At 44.5% G+C, this 24,999-nt stretch overlaps 1 protein-coding gene across 6 annotated transcripts in view; it reads left to right on the top strand.

Moving 5' to 3' along the window:
* The window catches only part of CNNM2 (cyclin and CBS domain divalent metal cation transport mediator 2), a 138,744-nt gene that overhangs the window by 100,604 nt on the left and 13,141 nt on the right, over window positions 1–24,999 (top strand). For 4 of the 6 annotated variants that reach the window (XM_081822812.1, XM_081822813.1, XM_081822810.1 and 1 more), the window contains exons 2-5: window positions 8,175–8,318; window positions 11,287–11,424; window positions 13,416–13,585; window positions 23,763–23,856. In XM_081822812.1, coding sequence (XP_081678938.1) covers window positions 8,175–8,318; window positions 11,287–11,424; window positions 13,416–13,585; window positions 23,763–23,856 — 546 coding nt within the window. Of the gene's footprint in view, window positions 1–8,174; window positions 8,319–11,286; window positions 11,693–13,415; window positions 13,586–23,762; window positions 23,857–24,999 lie in introns of those variants that run through there. The other 2 variants (XR_014146001.1, XR_014146002.1) reach the window with 2 other exon arrangements.

Below are 24,999 nucleotides of genomic sequence, written 5' to 3'. Positions count from 1 at the left end.
AGCAAGTGATCATGCCTAAGGAGAAATGCAGAGGACGCTGCAGGAGTTGAGAAATGGAAAAGACCGTTTCTACCTTGGGGACCAGGAAGGGCTTCCTGGGAAAGGTGCCATTTGGAGAGGAGTTCCAAGCAGAGGCAGCGATGACAAGGACTGCCAGGATCGGGATTGCGAGGAGAGCTGGAGTAAAGCCATCATGGTAACAACTGGAGGAAATCGGGTCAGCTGCTGGCTGGTGAGTGCATAGGAGTATGGAGATAGAGGTGGAAGGAGGGGGCTGTGGGCCAGGTTCTGATGGCCTCTGAGCCCTACTGTTCCAGGTTTTCTCCTTCGCTCAGCAGGTGATGGGAAATGAACACCGTGGAACCGGTGTTGGGACTCAGTGAGTCTTAGGTTTGCAGGAGCAGGGAAGAGGCAGGTGTTAGGGGATGTGCTAGACTTGGTGGGGGCTGGGAGGAGGGAAATACGAAGATGCATAAAGCTTAGGCCCCTGTCTTCAAGAAGGTGAGGGTCTCATCAGGGGACAGTTAACCTCGGGGAAGATGGAGGAATGAGTATAGGTAACAAGCTGTTGGGTGAGGGGCGCAGGCACCAATGATGGCTTTCCATTTCTGGGACTTGTAGGCTTTTGTCGAGTCCCATCCCCGCCCAGGTGTCTCTTCTAGCTAAATGTCTCTTCTAGCTAAATGTCTCTGTTCTCTCCATTTGTGCCTCCTGTGGTATGGTTTATACATCTTCCAGGACCTTGGTAGTTCTGTCCTCAGTTTGCCTCTGGTAAAATACAAAAGCCACACCCGAACACAATAATGCAGATGTGGCTGAAGATAGGACGAGCATCACTTCCCTTGTTCTGAGGTTATATTCCCGCTTAATCGTCGTGAGCTCGCATGTTGCTGGATCACTGGGATCTCTATTCTGGGGGGATCTGCTGTCAACAAAGAGAAGGGGTTGGGGGATGGAGGCCTTCCCAGGGAGGCCACAGGCGGGCCTGTATCTGCCTTGGAACCGGAAGTGTGTTTATCCTACTTAGGCACTTCTGTCCACCTCGGTTCCCTATTCCCTGCTCTGGGCTCCGCTCCAGCCTCCTGCCTCATTCACCCCCTTTGGTCCCTTGTTCTGCTGTGACCCCGCTGGTCCTCCTGGGTGGTGACTCTGCAGGTCTATATATCTGTGAAGATGTACTGATCTGTGCATCTTAGGTACTCTGTGTATTCATGCTTCATGAAAAAGGAAGAGGAAAAAGGTGAGAGAAAGGGAGAGAAGAGGCAAAGGCAGTTTCAGAGTTTTGAGCCTGGGTGACTGGAAATCGAATGGTATCGTTTCTAGAAGTGGGTACTTGGAGAGGGAGGTGTTACTTTGGAGAGGAAAGCCCAGTTCTGTCCTAGTGGCCCAGGCCTTTCTGGTTAAGGCCCCCTGGCAGAAGCAGTTCGTGTCTCCCCATTAGCAAGAAGGGTCGGAGTGGAACTCACGCTGGACATTGGGCATGGGCGGCAATCCTCAGGTGCTGCTTTTTTGAGCATTTTAAATTTGGCTTCCAAAACCCCATTCTCCTCCTCTGCGTACCCGCTGACATCTCTCATCTAGCCTGTCTACAACGGGATTGACTTCACCGTTTCCAGACATGGGCCTGCTGCAGCCCTCTTCACTAATGGCGACTCTCTCCTTCCCATGGCTCAGGCTGGAAAACCGTAGAGCTGGCCTTGACTCTTCTCTCCTCTGCCCTGCATTCAGTCCATCAGCCAAACCTGCCGGCTCTATCTGACATACTTAGAATTTAAGTACTTGTCACCTCCACTGTTAGCACCTGCTCCAAGCTGCCCTCCCCTCTCACTTAGATTCCTGAAATAACTTTTCTGGCTCTCCCTTCTCCCAGCCTCAGCCCTTCCCCACTGCCATCCTTCTCCTACCAGCTGCCAAGCCTCTCCTCACCTCGGCAGCCAGGAAGATCCTTCTAAAACAGTCCAGGTCATGTCACTCTTTGGCTCAGAACCTTCCAGTGACCTCCTGTCTCCGAGCAAAAGCTACCGCCTTTTTAATGGTTATAGGACCTACACCTCCTCTTTGCCTGCTTCCCTCTTGCTCACTCTGCTCCAGCCACATTGGCCTTCCTGCCTTCTCCTCCGACCTCTCCCTCTTCAGGGCCTCTGTTATTCCTCCCGCCTGTCACACCCGGCCTGGCCCCTGTCTGCTTCATCTGGCTCCTCAACACCCTTCAGCTTTGCTCAGATGTCCCCTTATTAGTGAGGCCCTTCCCTGCCTATCCTGTACTAAATCATTCTGCCCCTCTTTGTTCTCCACGGTTCATTGTACCCAACCGGACATGCTTTCTTGTTGTCTCTTCCTCTTAGTGTCTCTCTCCCCCACTAGACACTTACACAGCACTGTGTTTTATGGATTACAGATTATGGTCATAGACTTATCTCACTTGATCCGTTCATTTTTCGTAAAACAGGGCTCATTCTGGTTATACTTAAAGTGTATGGATTGACTTCTTGGCCACTAATCCAAAAACTGATGTCCTTGGGGAGAACTTCAGTATGGCCATTCAAACCTCCTCCATCCCATTTTGTGCTAATTGCAGAGAACTCACTCTTAGGAACTTTATTGATTCCTGCTGAATGACTTGTTACAACTGCTCTGTTTGCTACACTGAGAATCCTTTAAAAATGAAGGCCTATCCCATGCTTGCTGGGCCCCACCTTTGGTTAGCGAGGGGCTACAGCATCGCTTCGCTTCAGGGGAACAATAGGCCACATGCTCTCTGCTAGCCATGCCCCTGGAGTTGAGCAACGTAGCAGTAACGATGATTGTACAGTGTTTGGCCTGACTTTCTCCTCATTGAATCTTCCTGCTTGTGTTCTTCCTGCTGTTTAAGTGGCCTTTTCGGGCCCCACGGACTCTCTTTGCCTCGTGCTTACTTTAATGGGTCTGTTGGATGATTCGCTGTCACTGTCTATTAGCACAGTGGTGTCAGGTTGTTCCTGATTCCAGTCTACTTCATCGACTCTCTTGGCTTTCTTCTTTCACTACATCTAGACAGCTAGTCTGTCTGCTGCTGCATTTCCCCTTGCTGACATCCAACTTACAGGAGAGCAGAGGAGTTCCTATTTTCATCAGGTGCCCTTGGTCAGCCTCATCACTGTCCTGCCTGGTACCTGTCTTAAAATTTGAGCCCAGGATTGTGGCAAGGTTAAAAGATGCGGGGTGCCAACCTGCCACCATGCTGGGCTGGATTAGCAACCCAGAGGGAATATGCAAATAATCAGCTCGGAGGTGGGAGAAACAGGAGGAGGCAGAAATGTGAGGCTCGTTTTACTGTGTACAGATGGTTACTTAGCGCATCTCATCATGGAGACAGGTGCTTCCAAAGTCATCTGTGCAAGTGCCCTGCCTTGAACTACAGCAGTTAAAGAAAGATGAACAATCTAGGTTACTACCTCCTAATAACTTGCTCGCGATTCTGGATTTGAGTTGGGATGTCTCCTAGAACCCTATAGTCAGAATACAGTCCTGCTTAGGTTCTCTTAAGCCTGACTTAGTGACCTGTTTTTCCTCCATTTCTAGAACCAGACCAGGAGGAAGAGAGGCTAGGGGTTTCAATTTCACGACAGTTCGAAGTGCCTGGAGTACCACAAAACCTCTTCCAGCTCGCCAGAAAGGGTTCTCTCCAAGTCCTAATCGTGACACCATGTATGCTTTGTTCCATACACAGTTTATCAAGTTTGTTTAATAATCTATTGATAATAAAAAGTTCTAGTGTTATTAATGCCTGTAATTACATATTTTGCTGATTGCTATATTTTCATCTCTTTGGAAGCTAAGTATCCACTAGTTCATAATCTTTTCTAGTTTTTCACTTAGTCTTTCATTAGTTTCCCCAAAGTTGCTTTTCTGCTTTTAATCCTGACTTAATTCTTCCCACACTCAGGTTAAAAAGGATGTTATTTGAACTCCATTTTTTAGAATTTCTCTATTGACAAGTTTACCTTTTCCTTTGGATCGCTCCATGGCTGAGCCTGAAGACCATACTCATTGCGGCAAATGGTTAAAGTGGGGGATACAGGCACCGTCCTGCTCTCCCCCGAAGGGTGATCCGACAGGAGGGGTGTCTTTTTTTTTTTTCTCTTTTGTACTGCTTACCTGGAAGAAGGTTCAGAAAACAGGACTTGTCACTAGGAATTGCAAAGCTAAAAGAATGTGGCTCTGGGGCAGATGCAGAAGTTTCAACACTGGAAGTGGGGGGGGATGAAAGCCTACAAGTGAGCTTGGAAGAAAACTTAGTAATTTTCAGTCTAAGAAACCTAACTCACATGAATAGTTTCTCCTCGAGTATGGCCCTTTCCAGTCAGATCTGCTGGTGCTATCGAGCTGGTATTTCAAGTATGTCCATCTGCATTTAAACGAATTGCTCCAAGACAATCTGATTATGCGGTAGTTACTTTGGTGAGAATAGCGCCTCAGTGGAATGGAAACTTCATTTTGAGTCTAATATTAGACCTTGCTTTGGAAAATTCCTTTTAAATGATCACAAGCTGGGAATAGCAAAAGAATTTAACTTTCGACAGACAGCATTCACCAAGAATTTTTAACTGCTTATGTTTGGGTCCTTGGGAAAGCAGATGTGAGAAAGTGACCGGCCTGAATGGACCAGGGTAGCAGTGACGTGACCTGATGGGTGTTTATATCTATTGCTGATAAGTTTCCCTCCTTGTCTCATTTGCTCAAAATATTTTCATTCTTTGAGCATGAGCACGCTAAGGATGAAAATTGTTAGGATGCCTAATTGTCTAACAATCTAAGCTTCTAGGCTTCCTTGATGCCTGTAAAGGGGTCTGAGGCAGAGCAGAAAAGGGCCAACAAACCTACAAAACCAAAGCCAGTTTCTGAGTAAGTGCTGGGAACTTGATCAGACCTGGCCCCCAGAGAATATTTTTAGTTTGTCTAGCTGGTTGTGTCTGGGTGAACTCACCCAATTTGAAGATTTAAGTAAACTTTATTTAAAGGACTCCCCCCCCCCCCCAAGAATCCCCACCCTGTCATTAAAAAAAGTAATATACATGTTAATGGAGCATGAAATTTTCAGATCATGTCTTCTTGGCTTAACTCAAGGACCTGTTTCAGATGCCTCACATGCCTTGGATTAGGAAAAGCAATATTGGTATTTGAGAGATGCATTATTATCTTAAAAGATTTTTCTGAAAGGGAAATGCATCTTTTAATCATGGTGTGCTTTTAATATAGTGGGTTTTCTTGTCTCCAAATAAGCTGGTAGTAAGTTGATGGTGTCTTAGAACTGAGGAAGAATGTTAAAGAGAGAGGAAGAGTTAACCATTTATTGATTGCTCAGGGGCTCCCAGCCACTGCCCTTGCCGGATCCCCGACACTGTCTCTGATATTCACAGCAATTGTATGTGGCAGCAGTTATCATCAGCCTGGTTTTAAGAGACCGGGGCTCAGGAAAGTTCTGTCATTTGCTCGTGATCACACAGCTAGTAATTGCGAGGAAGCGGCCGTGCTTGGGTTCCAATCCAGGACTGTTCAGCTTCGGGGCACCTGCTCTTCCCTTGCCCTTCTGGCTGTCTTCTGTAGCCGCTGTTCTTAAACTTTCTTGTCTTTGGATCTCTTTAAGCTCTTAAAAATTGCTGAGGACCCTTGAACTTCTGTTTATGTGGGTTCTATCTCTTGATATTTACTGTATTTGAAATTAAAATGGAGTAATATAAAACACCTGGGCCTCTTAATTCATTTTTGAAGGATAATAATAGGTCCACTACATTAACGTTAAATAATATTTTTATTAAAAACCACTTTTCCAAAACAAAAATAAGTCAATTGTGTTACCTTTTTGCATCTTTATTACCTAGTTGGATTCTCCTATCATCTTCTGCATTCGGTCTGTGCAGTATATGTTTTAGTTGAGATAGATGAAGAAAATCTGGGTTCCCATAGGTACGTATTTGGAAAGAGGAGGGATATTTTCACAGCCGCCTTGGGCAATTGGGAATATCCTCCTTTGATACTATACCAAAACTCCACAAGTGGTAGTTTTTTAAAGGTTAGTTGCTATGTAGAATCTGAAACTACCAGTGGACTTTGGGTGCACTGTTAAATTGAAATCCTTTGGTCTGCAATCTTCCTTACAGGAAAGTTCTGCGTAATATATGTAGGTACTCCCCCAGTCTGGGAAGAAGAGCTTCATTTTTACCCCTCACCCCTCCCCGAGGGTGGGCTGGTCTTCATGACCTGCTTCCAAAGGATAGAATGAGGGAAAGAAGAAAAATGAGTAACTTGACAGTGGAGAAACTCGAGAATGTCACATGGCTGTCGTGTAAGCCCTGATATGATGTAACTAGAAAACCCAGAACCCCAGTCTAATCACGAGAAAACATCAGACAAACCCAAATCAAAGGACATTCTACAGGATTCCTGACCAGTACTCCTTGATTGTCAAGGTCATAAAAAAACAAGCAAAGACTAAGAGACTGTCAGAACCCAGAGGAGACATGACACCTCAATGCAGTGTGGTACTCTGGATTGGATACTGGAACAGAAAGAGGGCATTAATAGAAAAAACTGGTGAAATCCCAAATAAGTCTGGAATTTACTGTATCAATTGTCAGTTTCTTAGTTTTACAAATATGGTGTGGTAATGCATGATGTGAACAATGGGGGCAACTGAGGAAAGGCTCCACAGGAATTCTGTACTGTCTTTACAGCTTTTTTGTAAATCTAAAATTATTCCAAAATAAAAAGTTCAAGAAATCCATCGTTACAACCAAGCAACAGACTCTAACTATAGAGAACAAACTGATGGTGACCAGAGGGGAGGTGGGCAGGAAGATGGGGGAAATAGGTGACGGGGATTAAGGAGAGCACTTGTGGTGATGTGCACCCAGTGTTGTATGGAGTTGTTGAATCGCTAAATTGTACACCTGACACTAATATTACACGGTGTGTTAACTAACTGGAATTTAAATAAAAACTTCTTTTAAAAAATATAAAAATAGGGTATGAGAGGAAAAAAGAATCTGTTATGTCTTGTACTCTGAATAGATTGTTTACCTGTGCATGATTTGGTAACCTCATCATTACCATGGTCATTTGGAAAATACTGGTTCACTGAGTTACGTAGATCGTTGAAATGTTGACCCATTTCATTATTCAGTATAAAATTCACACTTGTTCTCTCATCAGAAAACTCTTTGTCAAGAAGTTCTCAGGCCTGTGGTGGATACAAGTTTCCCCAAATTCCGATTTTCCCGTGAAAGCTTAAATTTTATCATTAGCAAATACTGCTGTTGTTTTCCTTAACGTTGCAGGCTCATTTTGTCCATTTTCAAGGAAATATTTGCCAGATATCCAAGTCTAAATACCATCAGTTTGGTACCTATCCTTCAGGTAAAAATGACATCCAGTGAGAAACGTGGCTAGTGCAACCTGCAGTTCAAACAGTTGTGCAAGTGCATTTCCTCAAGACAACTATTGTACCTCGGCACGCGACAGACATGTTTTAGGGTGGGTCTCCTTTTGCCACATAGAGTATTAAAGGCCAAGTACTCAATCAAGGTCAGGATTTAATGAAATTAATTTTTACATCTTCACCAGGGGCATTCTGAAGAGAAATGGACTTCCCCCCCCTTTCCTGTGCATGTGTGGTGGCGGAGAATACGGTCTGCTCCCACTGCCTCGCTTTGTGCTCGGGCGCCTTTGCCTGATCGGCTCAAATACCAGCACCGTGCAAGAGGCTGGGAACATCTTAGTGTTCCACTGGAAAATAGTCTGACCTCGCTGCCCTCCTGAGAGGGTCTTGGGCATCCCTAAGGGTCCACGGACCACACTTGGAGAACTGTTCTCCTGAAGTAAAGTAGCAGTTGCTATAAGGTCACAAAGGAAGGGCTGACATGATTGAAGACCAAACCCATGAGGAAGCAAATGGTCATGTGTGCAGGCCAACGTGTATAGAAGCCGAGGCTCTTCTGGCTCAATCATCTTGCTTTCAATGGCTCGGGAAACTTTTCCATTTGCCTGTGGTTATTTCGCACCATGTTTAAACGCCGAAATGCAGACTTGGATCATCTGGTATCTGTTCGCTGCTATTTTTAACGTAATCCTGTACAAGACTTCCTTCAGGAAATTCAGAAAATTCCTTCCTAAACTTTGATTTCTTTTCTTTAAAGGTAAATCTCACCTGGCTATCGTGCAGCGAGTGAACAATGAGGGAGAAGGGGACCCATTTTATGAAGTTCTGGGAATCGTCACATTAGAAGACGTGATTGAGGAAATCATCAAATCTGAGATTCTAGATGAAACAGATTTATACAGTGAGTATTCTGAGTGTGATTTTTCAGAACCTTGGCTGTTTTCTGTCATCTCGCTCGTGAGTCCTCTCACGTCTCCAGGGCTTATACTTGCCTCTGTCCCTAATTACCTGCTGTGTGCGTGGGCTGTGGACCACTTAACCGAGTGTTCCAGACCCTTCATCAGAGGGGGGAAGAAGAGGCAGGTCCTGTGATGTTGAGTGGCAGTGTTCTGTTTTTGTTTTTGCTTTTTTATTTTTTTATTTTTATTTTTTTTTAAAGATTTATTTATTTATTTGAGAGAGAGAGAATGAGAGAGAGAGAACTCATGAGAGGGGATAGGGTCAGAGGACGAAGCAGACTCCCTGCCAAGCAGGGAGCCCGATGCGGGACTCGATCCAGGGACTCCAGGATCATGACCTGAGCCGAAGGCAGTCGCTTAACCAACTGAGCCACCCAGGCGCCCTGTTTTTGCTTTTTTAAAAGCCAGCTTCTTCTAACCATGGATCAGGGCATTACTTGCCCTGAACAGAAAACTCCCTTTGTGGTTTTTACGTTAATTCTACGTGTGGAAAAAGAATCGTTCTTTACTACATTTTTATTTCCCACAACTAAGGCAATCGTATTCAGATAAATTTCTTTTTCTACATAAGGCCCTAATTCAAGTACTTGTGAGGAGGATTTGTTAGATTGATGGATTGCAGCTGTTTAAATGTCCTTGTTCCAGAACCCACGGGCCAGGGTGGGGGTGAGGTTTGTGAGTGTAGGTTTGCTGTGGGGCAGTGGCAGGGAGGGGGAGGGATAGGAAGCAGGACAGGGTAGGGTACACAATAAGAATGTGTTTTACCCTTTCTCTGCTATTCTGTTTTCTTTTGGGGGCAGGGGAAAGGGATGAAGCGGGTAGGAGTCACTTGGCTTGGGGCGGAGGGAGGGGAGGCTTCACTGGTGTTTGTGCGCGGGGTAAACTTGATCCTGCGCTGAGTATTGAACCTGAATCCTGTCTCATTGACGTCCACAACTGGATTGTTGGACTGTGGAGTTTAAACCTTTTTCTTCAGCCTCATTCTTAGTAAAGCAGGACCCTTTCAAGAGATTAATAATGGGAAAGGTGCATTTTTCCCTGAAGATGTTTGGGACTCTCAGAGGTGGGACAGAGAAGAGTACCTGGGCTCTGTTTATTCTGTTTGGCTTTTAAGACATGACTTAGAAGGGAAATGGATTGTTCAAATGGCCTGGGGCGCCTGGGACAAGGCCTGCCTTGCTTCAAATAGAGTGATTTTTATTCAGTCCGCTAGATGGGAATGTTCCTCATTTTAAAAATGAGAGTCTTCCATGTACCCTTAGAAGGATAAACTTGATATTTAGGTAGTGACTTGCTTCTAAAAATGTACCTTACTTTATCCTCACATATATTAGTACGTTCTTTAAAATCATCAGTTCCTATTGTGTTCTATCCTCTTGAAACTTGGAGAGTAGTCAGAGGTCACATAATAAAGAATATTGTTATTTGTGTGTTGACATTCTTTTCATCCTTCCTTACAGTGACTTTAATACCAAGTGTGTCTTTTTATATTTTTTCGTTTCCTCAGGGGTAGTACTCATCATAAGAAGGATCATTAAGACATTTAGGAGATGTTATGTTTGCTTTTCAGTTAATGTCTTTTAAGCCTCGATTAGACTAATTGCACACAGAACTGTTGCCTATCATGCCTTACTGGATGGAATGCTGAACGCAAGATTTTAGGTATATTCTGAGGTCGACAGGTGATCAGGGCTGATGACTACATTTGCCATTAGAAAATTATTTTGAAATTCGGTGTTCATTTATGCTGTCTGATTCTGAAAAGAATTTGAGACAGAAGAAAATGATAAGTTACAATTGCCCTCTCCCTCTCCCCAGGACAAGCGTGGTAATTAGTCTGTTTGGCCGTAGGCATGAAATGGTAATAATGCACGGACTCATGATTCTCGGGAAAGGAGTGAGCAATTGAGGTCTTGTCTTTAACCAAGTTTTTTCTTGATCATCTCTTTGTCGAGAAAAATACTGGAAAAAAGGTTTTGTGTTAGACACCTTCTAGATCAGGGGTTTGCAAACTAGAGCCCATAGCTGCCACCAGTGTTTGGATAGCCCACCAGCTGAGAATTTTTGTTTGCTTTTACATTTGGTAATTGTTGAAAAACATCAGAAGAATAATTACTTAGTGACATGTGAAAATAATATGAAATTCAAATTCCATATCCATAATAAAGTTTTATTGGCATACAGCCACGTTGATTCATTTACATATGGTTGCTTTTGCTCAACAGCAGGGTTGAGCAGTTACAACAGACATTGTATGGCCTCCAGAGCCTGAACTACTACCTAGCCCTTGACAAAGGAAGAATGCCGACCTCTCCTCTGGATGACCTTCTTCATATTTGCTTGACCTTGAGGATCTCAGGGTCTGGGCTAGAAACGAAGCTAACAGATATTGTTAAAATGTTCTATGAAAGCATTCTTTCTTGTTTCTGAAGAGGTTTTGTGTGAGTGTTTGTTTTCCCTGTTTCGGCAGAGGCTAGGAGCCTCTGAAAGGCAGGGCACACTTCCCTGTGTCCTCTGTCACCCAGCGATCACTCTTCCCCGCAGCATGGTGACATTGGGTAGCAGGAGACGGTGTGCGCTCCGAGCTGCGTCCCGTTGCTTTGGGGTTACACGGCTTGTGTGAGGGTTTCATCCCCGCTGCCCAGTCGTGTACTTACAAGGGCTCTAAAGACCTTCGTGGAGCATGTTTATCGTTGATACTGGTTGCCTGACTTTGAATTGGGTCATGACTGTGCTGCAGTGATTTGACGAGGATTCTCTCTCCTCCCCTGTCCGGGGGGCGTTGGTGCGCAGAGTGCCCGCGGTCTGGAGGTAGTCTAGCCTTTGCAGCGGATTTCGTCCCTTTCATTCAGAAAGAGCCCTGATCTAATCGAGTGCATTTCCTTTTATCTTTCCTTGTTCTTCTGTCAGCTGATAACAGAACGAAAAAGAAAGTGGCCCATCGGGAAAGAAAGCAAGACTTTTCTGCCTTTAAACAGACAGACAGCGAGATGAAGGTGAAAATATCACCCCAGCTTCTCCTGGCCATGCACCGTTTCCTAGCAACAGGCAAGTGCCGCTTATCGCAGTTTGAGATCTCTACGAACCCTGGACCGTGTTTCTCACCCACCACTGCCTGGGGTGGGCTGGGGGTGGAGACCGGGAAATGGGGTGATAAGTAATGCCACTTTTGTGTTTTGTTTTCTGTTTTTTTTTTTGTTTTGTTTTGTTTTGTTTTTTTCTTTTTAAATTCTCTCCTCTCCTGTGTTCAGTGTCGGCATGAACCCTCTGAGACATTTACCAGGGGTGGACCAGTAACTTAAAATTGGTCTGAAAGGTAAGGATGAATGTTAGTGCCACACTGCATGTGAACCGTAGGCCAGGTCATCTGCTTCCAGCTCAGTCCGGGGGAGAGCCCGCTGGTGGCGTGGGCTGGCAGTGCAGATCAGACACCCCCTGGCTGTGTGTCGGTCAGTTGAGTAATTCTCTCTCCAGCTTGCCTTGGAAGAACAGTTGGACATCAGTGGTAACCTGGGTGCTATGATTTGCAAAGAAGAAAAATAGATTTTTTCAGAATTAAATCTATCTTTGATGATGTCGATGAAATCAGAAATTCTAAGCGCTTTGACATGGATTTCTCGATGGCCTCTTCAAGTCCGATTAACTTGGGCCCATTCCAGGAGGCAAGCGTTCACATTAATTAAAACCACCAATCCAGCCGGCACTGACTGCTCCAGAAAGGTCAAGGTTGAATGGACTTAAGAGACTGACTAACCCTTCTCACATCCCCAAGTGGCTCTCTAGGTGAAGGGTGAGCTCTGTTGGCCAGGGGAAACCTGAGAAAATCGGAAAGTACCCAGTGGCCTGTAGAAGACGTCTGTGTCCACGATGGGCATCCAGGGCCCTTCAGCTGCATGCAGCATACTTAAAATATTTCAAAAAGAAGGCTAACAGTAGCCATGCGATGGAATATTATGTGCTCTTTAAGACCTAGAAATGCTCACAATATAATACTTTTGACATGGGAAGATACTCATAATTTAATGTGAGGTGAGAAAAAAACACAAAGCTGTAAGACCACTGTTTTCGTGCGCGCGCGCACACACATCCACACACACACACACGTCCACACAGGCACACGTGCTCACCAGCCGCTCAGAGGGACGGACTGGTGGGTTCATAGGTAACTTTCTTTTCCTCTTTATCTTCTTCCGTGTTTTCCAAAACTTCTACAGTATACTACCTTATTTTGTTATTATCAAAGCTAATACAGAAGCTAGTATAGAACTTATGGTTCACCTCATGAAAACAATTTTTTAAACATATAAACAGTATCTTTAACTTATTTTTCTGAATCTGGTAATACTGTTCATCATTTCAGAGCCATACTTTAACATTAAATGTTCTCCGACTCTACCTCTGAGGTACCGTGAAGTCCACTTTCAGTAGGAGCGACCCTAAGCCAGTAATTCTGAGTTTTGTTATTGGAAATAAAATGGATTCCTTTGTCAATACAGATACGCATTTTTAAATTTTTTTAGTTAGCAAGTTGGAGTGCATGTCGCTGTGTGCACGTGCCTTGCTTCCCTTCTGAATCTCCGCCTTCCTTTGTTCCCAGACTCTCTCAGGTAGTGGAGTGGGAGAATGAGCACTTCGTCTGGGCACCTGGTACTAACCCACACCTAGATGCTTCCTGACCTTTGCTTCTTCCTTTGGCTGTTGTGGAACAGTCAGACTATTGTGGCCTGTCGAAGGGTGTCCTGGCAGTCAGGAGCCTCCTTCTGGTTGACTGTGATTTGTATCAGAAAATTAGAGTAATTTTATAAGAACTGAAACCAATGACAGGCTGAAAAGGAAGCATTTAAACAAATACGAGACTTCGGCATTTTCTAATTTCTCCCAGGTAATCTGCCCCCAGTGGATCACCAAACGGAAGTGTCGTTACTCCATACTGTGTTGCTTTTATTCCGAGTATTCTTATATTCTAAACTCCTTAATCACTAGTATAATTTTTTTCCATCCATTTGAAGTGTAATATCAAGTTGTGTTTATATCTATAGAAGTAGAAGCATTTAGCCCATCCCAGATGTCAGAGAAGATCCTTCTAAGGCTGCTAAAGCACCCCAATGTCATCCAGGAACTGAAGTATGATGAGAAGAACAAGAAAGCCCCAGAATACTACCTCTACCAGCGAAACAAACCTGTAGACTACTTCGTTCTCATTTTGCAGGTCAGAAGAATTATTCAATAGTTGTTTGATCTCACTGAGTACCCATCATTCCAGTTCTGAGGCGACTTTTCTGTAGGTGAATGGGTGTGTCAAGGTTCACATACTTAACTTCCGGGGTTGCCTGATACACGGGAGGATTTCATCCCCCTGTTTTCCTCTCTCTAAAATAATTTCAGTATAAAGCAATGTCATTAGTTACTTCAGTTTCCAATACTGAGGGCACTTACTGATTGCTGAGGCATGGTGGCATTCATTTGAAGAATGGTGAATTCAGTTCATATTTTTGGAAGAGTTTGGAGAATTACCTATACACGTCCAAATCTTGGTTGGGCATTTGAAATTTAAGTGTCGTGAGTTCCTGGGGTCCTCTTTTTATCGTCTTCTCTTTTTTCCACTCTTCGTTAGGACTTGGTCGTCTACAACTTCCTAGAGGTAACTTACTATCTCTTCCCTTAACAACATCAAATTAATACATTTATTATTTTTATTCCTGGTTACTAACCAGACTGTTCTACAGAGGAACTAATGTAATCATCACAGCCTCTCCTGGCAATGGAAACTTCGTTCCTTCTCACTAATAACATAATCCACTGTATGAGGTGAGAAGGTCCATCCATTCTGGACCCTCCTTGAGGGGCTTTCGTGCTGGAGTTGATAGGAGGCCCTTATTATATCACAGTTTCATTTGATAGAACACTGTCCTTGACATGGAGACCAAGATGAACAGTACAATGAATGAAGTGCTGGTTTTACTGACTGCTTGTACCTCCTTACTGAAGAATTTTACAGGAAGTCTGAGTTTATCCAGTACAAGAATCCTAGCTCCTTAAGCATTCTCCTACTTTTTGGTGATTTCCTAGGTATGAATGGGAGGGATCATTAGAAAAGTATAATGAGTACTCAGTAGGTCCTGCAATTTACATGAGTCCAGCAAGGTCCCAATTATCAAAAGGATAATTAAGGAAGTTCTTTTTATTTGAAAGCAACTCTTATCAGATGTCTGGATGAGGGAAACTCTGCAGTGTTGTGCTCATGTCCCTGTTTGGGTGCTGTTGTGATGTCTGGAGGCAGAAGAAACTGTAGAAAAATCTGTGCGGTAACTAGTCACATACCACTTTCATACATTCTTTCGTGGAAACATCTCTTTGCAGGTTTTCTAATTCAATATGCTGATTCTTCTATTAGCCTTAGTCTCATTCAACGCTGAACTGTTTTTCTTTTTCTCTGGAGATAGACACACCTGCACCTCTGAGGGGGCTGTAGGGAGTTTATGTACTGCAGCGAGGGAATAAGACATGTGTGCTTCTAAAAGCTGGATGCGAATATTCCTTAAACCTAGAGAAACTTTGAATTACGCTAAATTTTGGATTACACTTTGTTTAAAGGAGGACTTTGAGGACGGACATGGTGAATTTCAGGAGTCATATTAGAAACTATGTATGTTTCAGTTGTCGATTTTTATGTAGTTAGTCTGTATGAAGCTGTGATTCAGGAATGCTCTGTGGGGGAATAACAAAGCCATTTCCTGGTTGAAAGATCTAAAAATAGATTTTATGGAAGAGGGACTTCATACTCCATACTCCCCGTTCATTTACAATTAAATCTTTAAAGATAGTTTGGGTAAGGCGTTTGTGTGTTACCTGTATTTGAATACCTACCTCATGTTAAGTATTTATATAAATGTGACCTTTTTTTTTTTTTTTTTTAAATTGTGGAACTGATGATATCATGGGGGTTTTTGTAAATAGTGTATGTGCTGGATTAAGAGGATTTATGGAGGGGTTTAAACTATGGAGTTCAGGGAAAATTAGGTTCTTGTCGGCAAGCCAATTACCTGAGTGAGGTACCCGGAGTATAAGAAAATGAAATACCATGACCCCTGTTAATCTAGCACAGCTGTCACCTTTTACAAAATATATTCCACTCTGAAATGTCCCTAGCCCAACTTTGGAAACTGGTGCCAGGTTATTGGGCATGTTCCTCTGCATGCTAGAGCATTAAATCAGAAGCAAGCTTCAGTATCTGCCTTCCGTTCCTGGCCCCGGAGCCAGTGAGCTGCCCTCCATCTGCAGACACTAGAAAAAACTCTTCTATTAAGTCATTGATGTTTGGAATGTAATTATAAATAGAAACCCATCGCTCTGAGTTTAAATGAAGTAAAGTCTAATTTATTCAAAGCAGTGAACCATTTAAGCTTAAAAGAATTATTCTGTAAGTTACTGGGCACATACCTCCCACTCCTTAAGTATAAAAAGGCTACGACCTAAAGTTTTATCTGAAAAAGTAGATTTTTTTAAACTAAGATGTATTGGGGGAGAATCAATAAGGACAGTGATAAAAGCACAATAAACACTGAAAGAAAAGTTTATTGGCTCGACATGTCTGAAATAACAAAACACATACATCCTGCTTTTTACTGAGTTGTTTTCAAATAAAAAGGACCTCCTTAATTATCCTTTTGATAATTGGGACCTTGCTGGACTCATGTAAATTGTAGGACCTACCGAGTACTCATGGATGTGTGTATCCATGGAAATGGATAGGAATATAATTTTGGTGGAAAATAATTTCCACCATCATAAAAGAGTAAGCATACCAAGAAAAAAGTGTTTTAACTTGACTAATACAATTAACAGGAATTTGGAGAAAATTAAATATAAAGCCAGGAAAATACACTTTTTAAAAAGTTTTATGTACTTTGATAAAGTTGATGATTTGCTATATCATATATAAAGTTCTACTAAACTCAGAAAGGTAGAAATTTCTAGAACCACCTGTATAGATCATAATGAAATAAAATTGGACCTAAAAATACATAATTGAAGAGTACTAAGCCATTTTTAAATGGTGACCAATTCTCTTACAAAGGCTTATACGTAAGGCTCAGAACAGGGCATTATAATGTATTCCCATGTGTTTCATGTGCATCTGTATATACATGAATCTCTCTGAAGGTTACTCAAGAGTCTAGTCACAGGTGGTTGCCTCTAAGGAGGGAGACTTGGAGGACTGGGAATAGGGTAGAAGGGAGACTTCTCCCTTTGAATTTGAATTTCTTATCAGGTGCACGTATTACCTATTTAAAGAAATGTTGAAAATATAATTAACATCAAGCTGATAAGCCCTAAGTAGCAACTGAATTAGAGTGAAAATATATAGAATATCATAAAATACAGAAAACATCATGAAAGACATTATTAAATAATACCTTATATGCTGTATGTCAAAGTTTTAAGAAATTTTATTCTGAGTACTAAAATAAGGAAAAAAAATCTGTAATTATCTAGAAAAAGAACACAGCAACAAACCGAAAAGAACAAATTAAATAATAAAGATAGTCATGAAAGAAATGTTAATGAGAAAGCCTTAAAGCCCATAAATAAAATCAAGATTTGGTTCTTTTAAAAGATTAGCAAAATCAGTTTTCTACTGATGTAATCCATGTGATAAAAGAGAAAAACAACAAAACAAGAAGTTCTCTCTTGTCCTTTAAAACAGCTAGATTCAAAGAAATCACTTGGAAAAAAATTGAAACTTGGAGGAGCTCATTTTCTGTATAGTACAAATGGGCCAAGATGGTATGATGGTCAGATTTCCTAACTAAAAAGGTAGCAGTTAGAGAACAGCAATGTCCCCGAAGAGTTAATCACTGTGACTGACTAAATTAGGTTTTTTTTAGGAATGCAGGACTAGTTTAAGAACAACAAAACCAAAATATGCCATGTTAATTAGGAAAGGGGTGAAGAAAAAAAAAAAATCCTAATGCTCCTATCAATAGATATCAGAAAGGCAACTGACAAAATTAAGCATCCATTTTTTTATTTTAGAAAACAAACAAAAAAAATCTTTGTAAAAATCCATGGTGAATAGTGAACAAAAAAGAAAAAGTGCTGGTGGGGCACCTGGATGGCTCAGTCGTTAAGCTTCTGCCTTCCGCTCAGGTCATGATCTCAGGGTCCTGGGATCGAGCCCCGCATCAGGCTCCCTGCTCAGCGGGAAGCCTGCTTCTCCCTCTCCCGCTCCCCCTGCTTGTGTTCCCTCTCTCGCTGTGTCTCTCTCTGTCAAATAAATAAAATCTTAAAGAAAGAAAAGAAAAAGTGCTGCAAAATCAGTCATATCCTTAAACTGACAGCCTCCTTTTTGGAATACATACATACAATCCCTCATACACATGCATCTAAAGAAATTATTTGCTGAAGTTATCTATGCAAACATATTTATAGCAAATTTGTTAATTATAAAGTAGTAGTAGTTCGTATGTCTCAACCACTTATATTAATCACATGATGAGACCATCATTTAGTCATGAAAGAAGTGGAAAGCACATAGAAAAATATCAAGAGTGTGTGTACAATAATTATAACTACTATAAACCGTTTTTCTAATTCACAGAGTTGGTATTTTACAGTGAAGGATTTGTTGGTCCTTTGGGGAGTAAGATAAAGCAAAAAATACATATATATTTTTTTGGAATTATATATATATGTATCATATATATATATAATTGCTCCTTCACATCACATAACCAGATTGATTTTTTTGAAAAAATACGAAATATAAAGAATACTAGGAAAACAAATAACTCTTTTCTTTGCCAATTACAGAATCAATAAGAGGAACACTTTTTTTTTTTTCTGGTGTTAATTTTTCTGCTTGATTTCATGCCTCAGATTTTTGTTGTTGTTCAGCTGTCCCACTCACGTCTCTCTTCAGGGCCTCTGACAGGGCTTCAGAAGGGGTTTTCCCTGTAGAGTGAAATCTGTTCCTTTGTCGGGGTGGCAGGTAGCACCTTGGAACTTACACATCCCTTGACATTACTTAGAACCATTTCACCTGTTATTGGAAGAGGACTTTAAGCCTTCAATACCAAAGCTTTATTGAGGATTTTTGAGTTGTAGGGTCTGTGTGTCCCAGCGAATGATCTTTAGTCCCGAGTCAAGTACAGATAGCACCCATTCTGAAGAAAAAAAAAATTACTCAGATACCCAGGGTTGACCCTATTTTTAACAAATTATACTTAGATATGTGTAAATAAAAACTAGGTATAAGCTCCTTTTGCGCTCTTTGAGTTAGAATTTGTATAAACCAAAACAGACTTGTAATTAATATTTTAAATGTGTCAGTGACATTGTTTGGCTGCTGGGAAAGTACCACTGGTCCCAGTAAGGCAGGGGCTCTGGTGCAGGCTCTTTTGCACTCAGCACATTTGGGTCTCCGTGTGCCCAGCCATGACTGACCCTTCTTCAGCCCTTAGTTCCGTTTGGATTCCTTTGAATGTTTGTGCAGGATGCTGTGCTGTTATTTGGCCTCCGCTGGGTGTGACTGGGTTAGTGATGTTTGGTCCTCTTCTGTCCCTTTCTCTCCACTTCAGTGCTCCTCACACTTTCACGCACATGACTTGTGGATTCCGTAGGACTGGGGTGACGTCTGAAGTGCTGCTTATTTCTTACAAGCTCCCAGTTGATTGAGCAGCAAGCCTTAGCCATGATGATTCAGGTAGTAAGAACAACTTTACCATGCAATTGTGAGCCCCAAGGCACTGGCGCTGACCTCTGGTGGTGGCATTTGGTTAGAAGATGGTCAACCAGATGGTCCAAAATATGTGTGCATTAATTTTTGACCATCAAAAGTTTTTTAAAAATTTAAATATTGATGAAGGGAACTTGCCATCCCAAGACTACATCTCCGGACTCCAGATTGGAAAACAATTGCTAGGGAACGTTTGAGCCACAGAACAGACCCTCTTTGGGTCATGCTTCCCCTCTTACGGGGCAGTGCTGGTGAACTTCAGCTGGGGTTCACGCCGCTGGGATTCAGTTACCTCCTTTCAGGTGTCAAGCCCCACGGAATGCTCTGTGATGGTGATATTTAAAAAAATTAAAAAGAACCCAAAGGTGAGCAGGAGACTGCACTGATGCTCGGCATGTGGGGCCTGAGAGAGTTTTGGTCTCCCTGAGTCTGCGCCATTCACTGACCACTTGATCTTGTTGGTGCCAATGAGGCTAGCCCAGGTTCCCACCTTGTGGCCAGGTACAGCACAAGACTGCTTTGAGTACTTTCTGGACGCTTAGGAGCTTTGAGGAGAGTTCCCTAATAACCTTCTTCCAAAGAAAGGTTAGGGTGCTTGTGATGATAACTTTACTTGGGAAGCCAACTTTGCCTGAGACAGGGAGACCTTCCTTCTCTTTTGTCAGCTTAAACATGAAGTCCGAGCTCTCCCTTTGGGAGCCCGTCATGAGCTGTGCTGATTTGTGAGTGTGTGTGTGTGTGTGTGTGTATGTGTGCTAATGCTAGAGTATAGAGTAAATTTGTGCATGTTTCAGAAGTTGGTATGTAGCTCCTTACACAGAAAAAGTCCTTATCTAAGGACACCTGATTGGTTGTGAGGCCAGGCAGGCCCTTTCCTCATGGGGGCGGCTTCGATTTGTGTACTGGTAGGTCTCTTTGGAAATGGTCATTTTGGGGAGCCATTGACACACATACAGGAATAAAAAATGTTTACTGGATGTTTCTAAAACCGGCCTGCCAGAAAAGCTTCACTTCTGTAGTGAGGAGTACAGGGATGGGCAGTTTTCAAAGCATGGAATTGTAGAATCCTATAAAGCTAGAATCAAAAGAACCATGGGATCCTTTAGTCCGTTGCACGTTTTATAAATGAAGGAAAATGTGTCTGGCACGGTGGTTCCTTCGTGCTGATGCTTGACAAAGTTTTCACCTGTTTGAGACAAAGTGAGAAAAATAAAGACAGCTGCAGTGAGATCTTCATAAAATTACATATATTCAGTTTAAAGACCTGTCTGTTTTGAAATTATGTATTTTCTGTATTTTGGGGGTGAAGATGTCTGGTCTGAAGCAAAATGGTGGTTAGAGTAGATGGTTGCGTTTTTAAAAATATCTGTATGAAATAAAAATTCAGCACTGCTGTCTCTGAGGCTGGAGGTGTATTTTACTAGTTCTGGGAATCCACACACGAGGAACCAGGGACCCCGCGGACCACCTCGTAGCCTGGTTGGTGTCAGCTTGGTGGGCCGCAGGAGATGGCTGAGCCTCCCCAACCTCTAGGCACGTCCCAGAGGGCAGAGAGATGAACTAAGATGGCTAGGATCCAGAGCTTTGAGTCTTTGTGCGGCTGTCCTTGTTCAATTCGCAGACAGCCACCATGACTACGGGGGAGTTTCCTGAGCGACTAGGGTACGCAGAAGCTCCGGAGCTGGGGCCATTGTTCACAAACAGAGCCTTGTAGCAACGATTCCCAAACCTGCTACGTGCTAGAATCAGCTGGAGAGCTTTATTAAAATCCTACTGCCCAGGCTGCACCCATACGAGTTAAATCAGAATGCCTGGGAGTGGGAGCCAGACATCATGTTTTTTGTTTGTTTTTTTAAATCCCCAGGTGTTTCCAGTACACAGCAAGAATTGGGGATCCTCTGCCTTTGAGCTGACTTGGCCAGGGTTCCGGGCATGCCTGTGGTGTGTGTACTGCCCCGGGAAAAGCTCCTTCCCAAGAGGCACCCCGTATTGTTATCTACAGTCCTTTGGGGAGTGCCTATTACCCTGCTGGTTCTGATGAAAATTATAAAGAATTGTGAACGGCCGCCCATCCGCAGGGACACAGAATACAAAAGGCCTTGGAGCTTGTAAAACAAATGATCCAGATCCACTGGGAGACCCATAAAGATGGAAGTCGTGATGAGGCTCTGTTGCATTTGATGCTTCCTCTTGATTTTCTCCATAGAAATTCAGGTTACAAGATGGTCCTGCAGCCGCGGTTGAGCTTACGACTACAGAGACAGCCACTTACGTATATATGAACTACCTGATACAAGGTCAAGGGTTAGTGCAGGAAGAAATGGATAAGTAACTGCCAAGATCTGTACCATCCGGAGCTTGGTTTTATTGTTCACCAGAGTCTCCGAGTATTATGTCCCTACCTGTCTTCTTCTTTCCCTCCTCTCTTAAGGGATCCTGCCTCTGAAGCTAGTCACTGCCCTTCGTCTGTTCTTTCCTACCAGCTTCCGGCTTTTGCTCCCTTAGTGACCGCCTCTTCTCCCTCTATTCTCCTCCCCCCCCCCGCCCCCCGCCCCCCGCCCCCCGCCATCTCCATCTCCATCTCCATCTCCATCTCCATCTCCATCTCCATCCTGACCTTCCTCCTAACCCTCATTCTTCCGCTTCAGCCTTTCTTGATGGACCGTTTCTTGATGGACTCTTCTGGAAGGGAGAGTGTCCTGTCCCCTCCTGTCCCCAGCACTGATGCAGCAGAGCCTTTCCAGTGTTTCTATCCGTGCTCATGGTGCCCGTCTTCTGGTCACTTGGAGCAAACTTCTGCCATGATTTGTGACTGCCCCTCTCCCCCTTACACTTCCTTCTCCCTTTTGCTTTCACCAAACTGGGTGGATCCCTTATCCACAGCTTCTCCCCTAGCCCCCTTCTTCCAGCCCTGTGGTTCCTCATCTTCCAGGAGCCGAGCCGCTGTGTGCGAGCACGGGCCCCACTGGTCCGTCCCCCCAGGAGCCCCGCAGTCTCCCCGGCTCTCCAGATGCTCTTCCAGCCGCCTCTCCCCCGCCTTCCCGCGCAAACCCAGAGAGCCTGGCTGTCTGCTGTCTCCCACCTCTGACCTGCCCTCCCTTCTCTTGGCTCAAATCCTCCTCCTTAGATTTTCCTTCCTGTACAAAATGTGTAGAAGAACAGGAAGTAATTTTTTTCTCTGATTCCCTTAGATTCTGGCCGTTTTTCCTCAGGGAGACTTTTTGTTGACCGCCCCGTCCCATAGGTCTTGCGCCTGCTCCCGTCTGTCGCGCCCGGTGGAAACTCACGGGTGGCAAGGGCGCTCTTCACCCGGACCCCACGGCCTCTGCTGTGCGCTCAGGGCTCCCGACCCCCGCTTGTTGGCAGGGCGGTTTTACATCGGCGGGGGGGGGGTCAGCTCCTTTCTTAGAGCAAGAGAGTTGGTTGGGAAGTGATCATACTGCTATTTTGAGTGAAGGGAAACCTAAAAGAGAGACAGTAGATGATTTTCTGAGGAAATGATTGGAGGAAAGTCTTCCCTAACTGGGAATGTAGTATATGACAATAGGGAATGATGAAAATAATTGTTGTGTTAGTGGGCGGCGTAGCGAGCTTGTTGGCCAAGAGCTTGTTCTTGGCTTATTTAATCCTTCTGAGCCCCTATCCTGACTTGTAAGGGGGGGCAGTATTGTGTCTACTTCATGGAGTTATGAGCACTTAAGTGAATTAAGAAAGCACTGACTTGTTCGCACAGTTCCCCTTCAATGAGTGGTACCGTCATTTTTCTTTTCCTGTCGTAAAGGATGTACCACAAAGGTACCTTTCACTGGAGAGGCAGCTCTAGTATGGTGACCAGGAGCTGTCTGGCGCTCAGCTGGGGAATCCAGAAGTGGAGCTCACTGACTAGGATATTCCAGTTGCCTGGAAAACGCATGCTGGGCACCTCCCGTGCGGGGATCGCGGTGGACCCTCAGGCTAGCAGGGTGAACGAGACGTCTGCAGTCCCGCAGGAACTGATGTGTGAAGCTGTGGACAAGTTAGAGGAAGAGAAGGGGAGGGAGGACTTCAGGGAGAGGTTTTGTCCTGATGTAAGGAGACTTGCTAAGTTGCTTTTGCAAGATTGAGGAGGAAGTTCGGAGGTGTTGCGGTGCCCGTGGGGGGTCTGGGTGACAAGGGGCCCCGCCTGCAGACACAGGATGCTGTGTTAGCGAGACCAGAGTGAGTTCGGTCCCTGGAGCCCGTGTAGTCCATGGCCATGAACCATGTTAACCCTTAACCCTGGTGCTGCTCCAGCTTGGCCTCCTGCAAGACCATGTCTTCCCCTGTGTTTGCCCCACTGATGGGGCGAGAGCACCATCTTTTTATTACTGGAGGGTTCCCGAAGAATCCATGCACAAACTAGGGATGCTGGGAAAATACTAAGTGGACTCACAGAAATTAAACCTCACACGTTCACGGTCATCTCTGCATCTCCAGCCCAAATCCAGTTTCCATGTTTAAGATGAATTAACCCTCTCTGCTAAGTGGGAAAGAGCATGCGAGGCTTTCCTTCCCGGGGATGATTGGGAGAGGAATTTAGACAAAAATCTCAGGGAGGACAAATCTTGCACAGAGCTTGCTGAGGGATTGGTGTAACTAGACTGAAAATGCTCCCCTTTTCTTCTCACAGGGGAAAGTGGAAGTAGAAGCTGGGAAGGAAGGTATGAAATTCGAAGCCAGTGCTTTCTCCTACTACGGTGTGATGGCTCTCACAGCCTCTCCAGGTGAGCGTCCCTCCTCCGCCCGTCGGGGCAGGGCTGGGTTTTAGGACAGAGCGCCCTTCCACGGTCACCTTTCTGTACCGGCCAGCTAGCCCTGTTTATCTAGGTCTTGACCTTTTTATTGAAGCATATCATGTATACCAGAACCCCCCCACCCGCCCAAATCATAAGCCTGTGCCCCCATGAACTTTCACACAGCCAAGGCTCCCGTGTGAGGTGGCACCCAGTTCAAGAGACAGATGTCACCGACCCCACTGCCACCACACTCTGTCACTGTCCCCCAGACTGCTGCCTTGACTTCTAAGCGTAGACTAGTTTTGTCTGTTTTTGAACTTGGTATAAATGGGCTGACACGGGATGTATTCTCTCGAGTCTGGCTCCTCCCACCCAGTGTTGTCCTTGTCACATTCGTCACTATTGCTGTGTGTGCTCGGACCTTCTCGTTGCTGTGCAGTGTTGCGTTGTGTGCATACACAGCAGTGTACTTTGTTCGCTGCTGGTGGACACGGGGGTCGTGTCCTGCTGGGGGCTGCCATGCGTTGTGTGGCTGCGCACGTCTTGGGCGAGCGTGCGGGCGTCTCTGCTGGGCGTGTGTGTGGGAGCGGCGCCCGCGGCTCCCGGCCCTGCCGCCTGCCTCGGTGGCCGGGGCGGCGCACCCTCCTGCCTCTGCTGACGGGGGTTACAGTGGCTCGACACCCACCGCTAGATGTTGTCGAGTCTTTTAAATGTCCACTGTCCTGGAGGTTTTTAAATTTGCATTGTCCTGAGGATGAACGAGGTTGCTAATAGATACTTATTGCCGATAGCCAGCTCTTCTTGTCTAGGCAGCTGGTCAGGTGAGTCTGCCAGCTAAGGGCGGCTGTGCCCTAGGTGTCGGCTCGCTGTTCTGAGCCCCAGATGCCGGCAGGTGGTATCTGGTAGGAACACGGAGCACAGATAGCTTGCTTTGCAGTGGGTTTGTGACCAGGGCCGACAGGTAAACAGAGGTGCTGCAATGCCACCTTGTGGCCGCAGAGCCAAATGACATGCTGTGCTAGGAAACTTACAAACCCCAAACTTCAAAGTAGCCCATCCTAAAACAACCTAGGCCGCTTCTGGAAACTAGTCTCAAAAGGGGAGGGGATACCTCCAGACCCATCTGTTTTT

This window comes from Leptonychotes weddellii, chromosome 6, assembly GCF_054177405.1.
Source record: "Leptonychotes weddellii isolate Sample4059 chromosome 6, ASM5417740v2, whole genome shotgun sequence".
NCBI lineage: Eukaryota > Metazoa > Chordata > Mammalia > Carnivora > Phocidae > Leptonychotes > Leptonychotes weddellii.
This window is presented reverse-complemented; position numbering and strand designations above follow the sequence as displayed.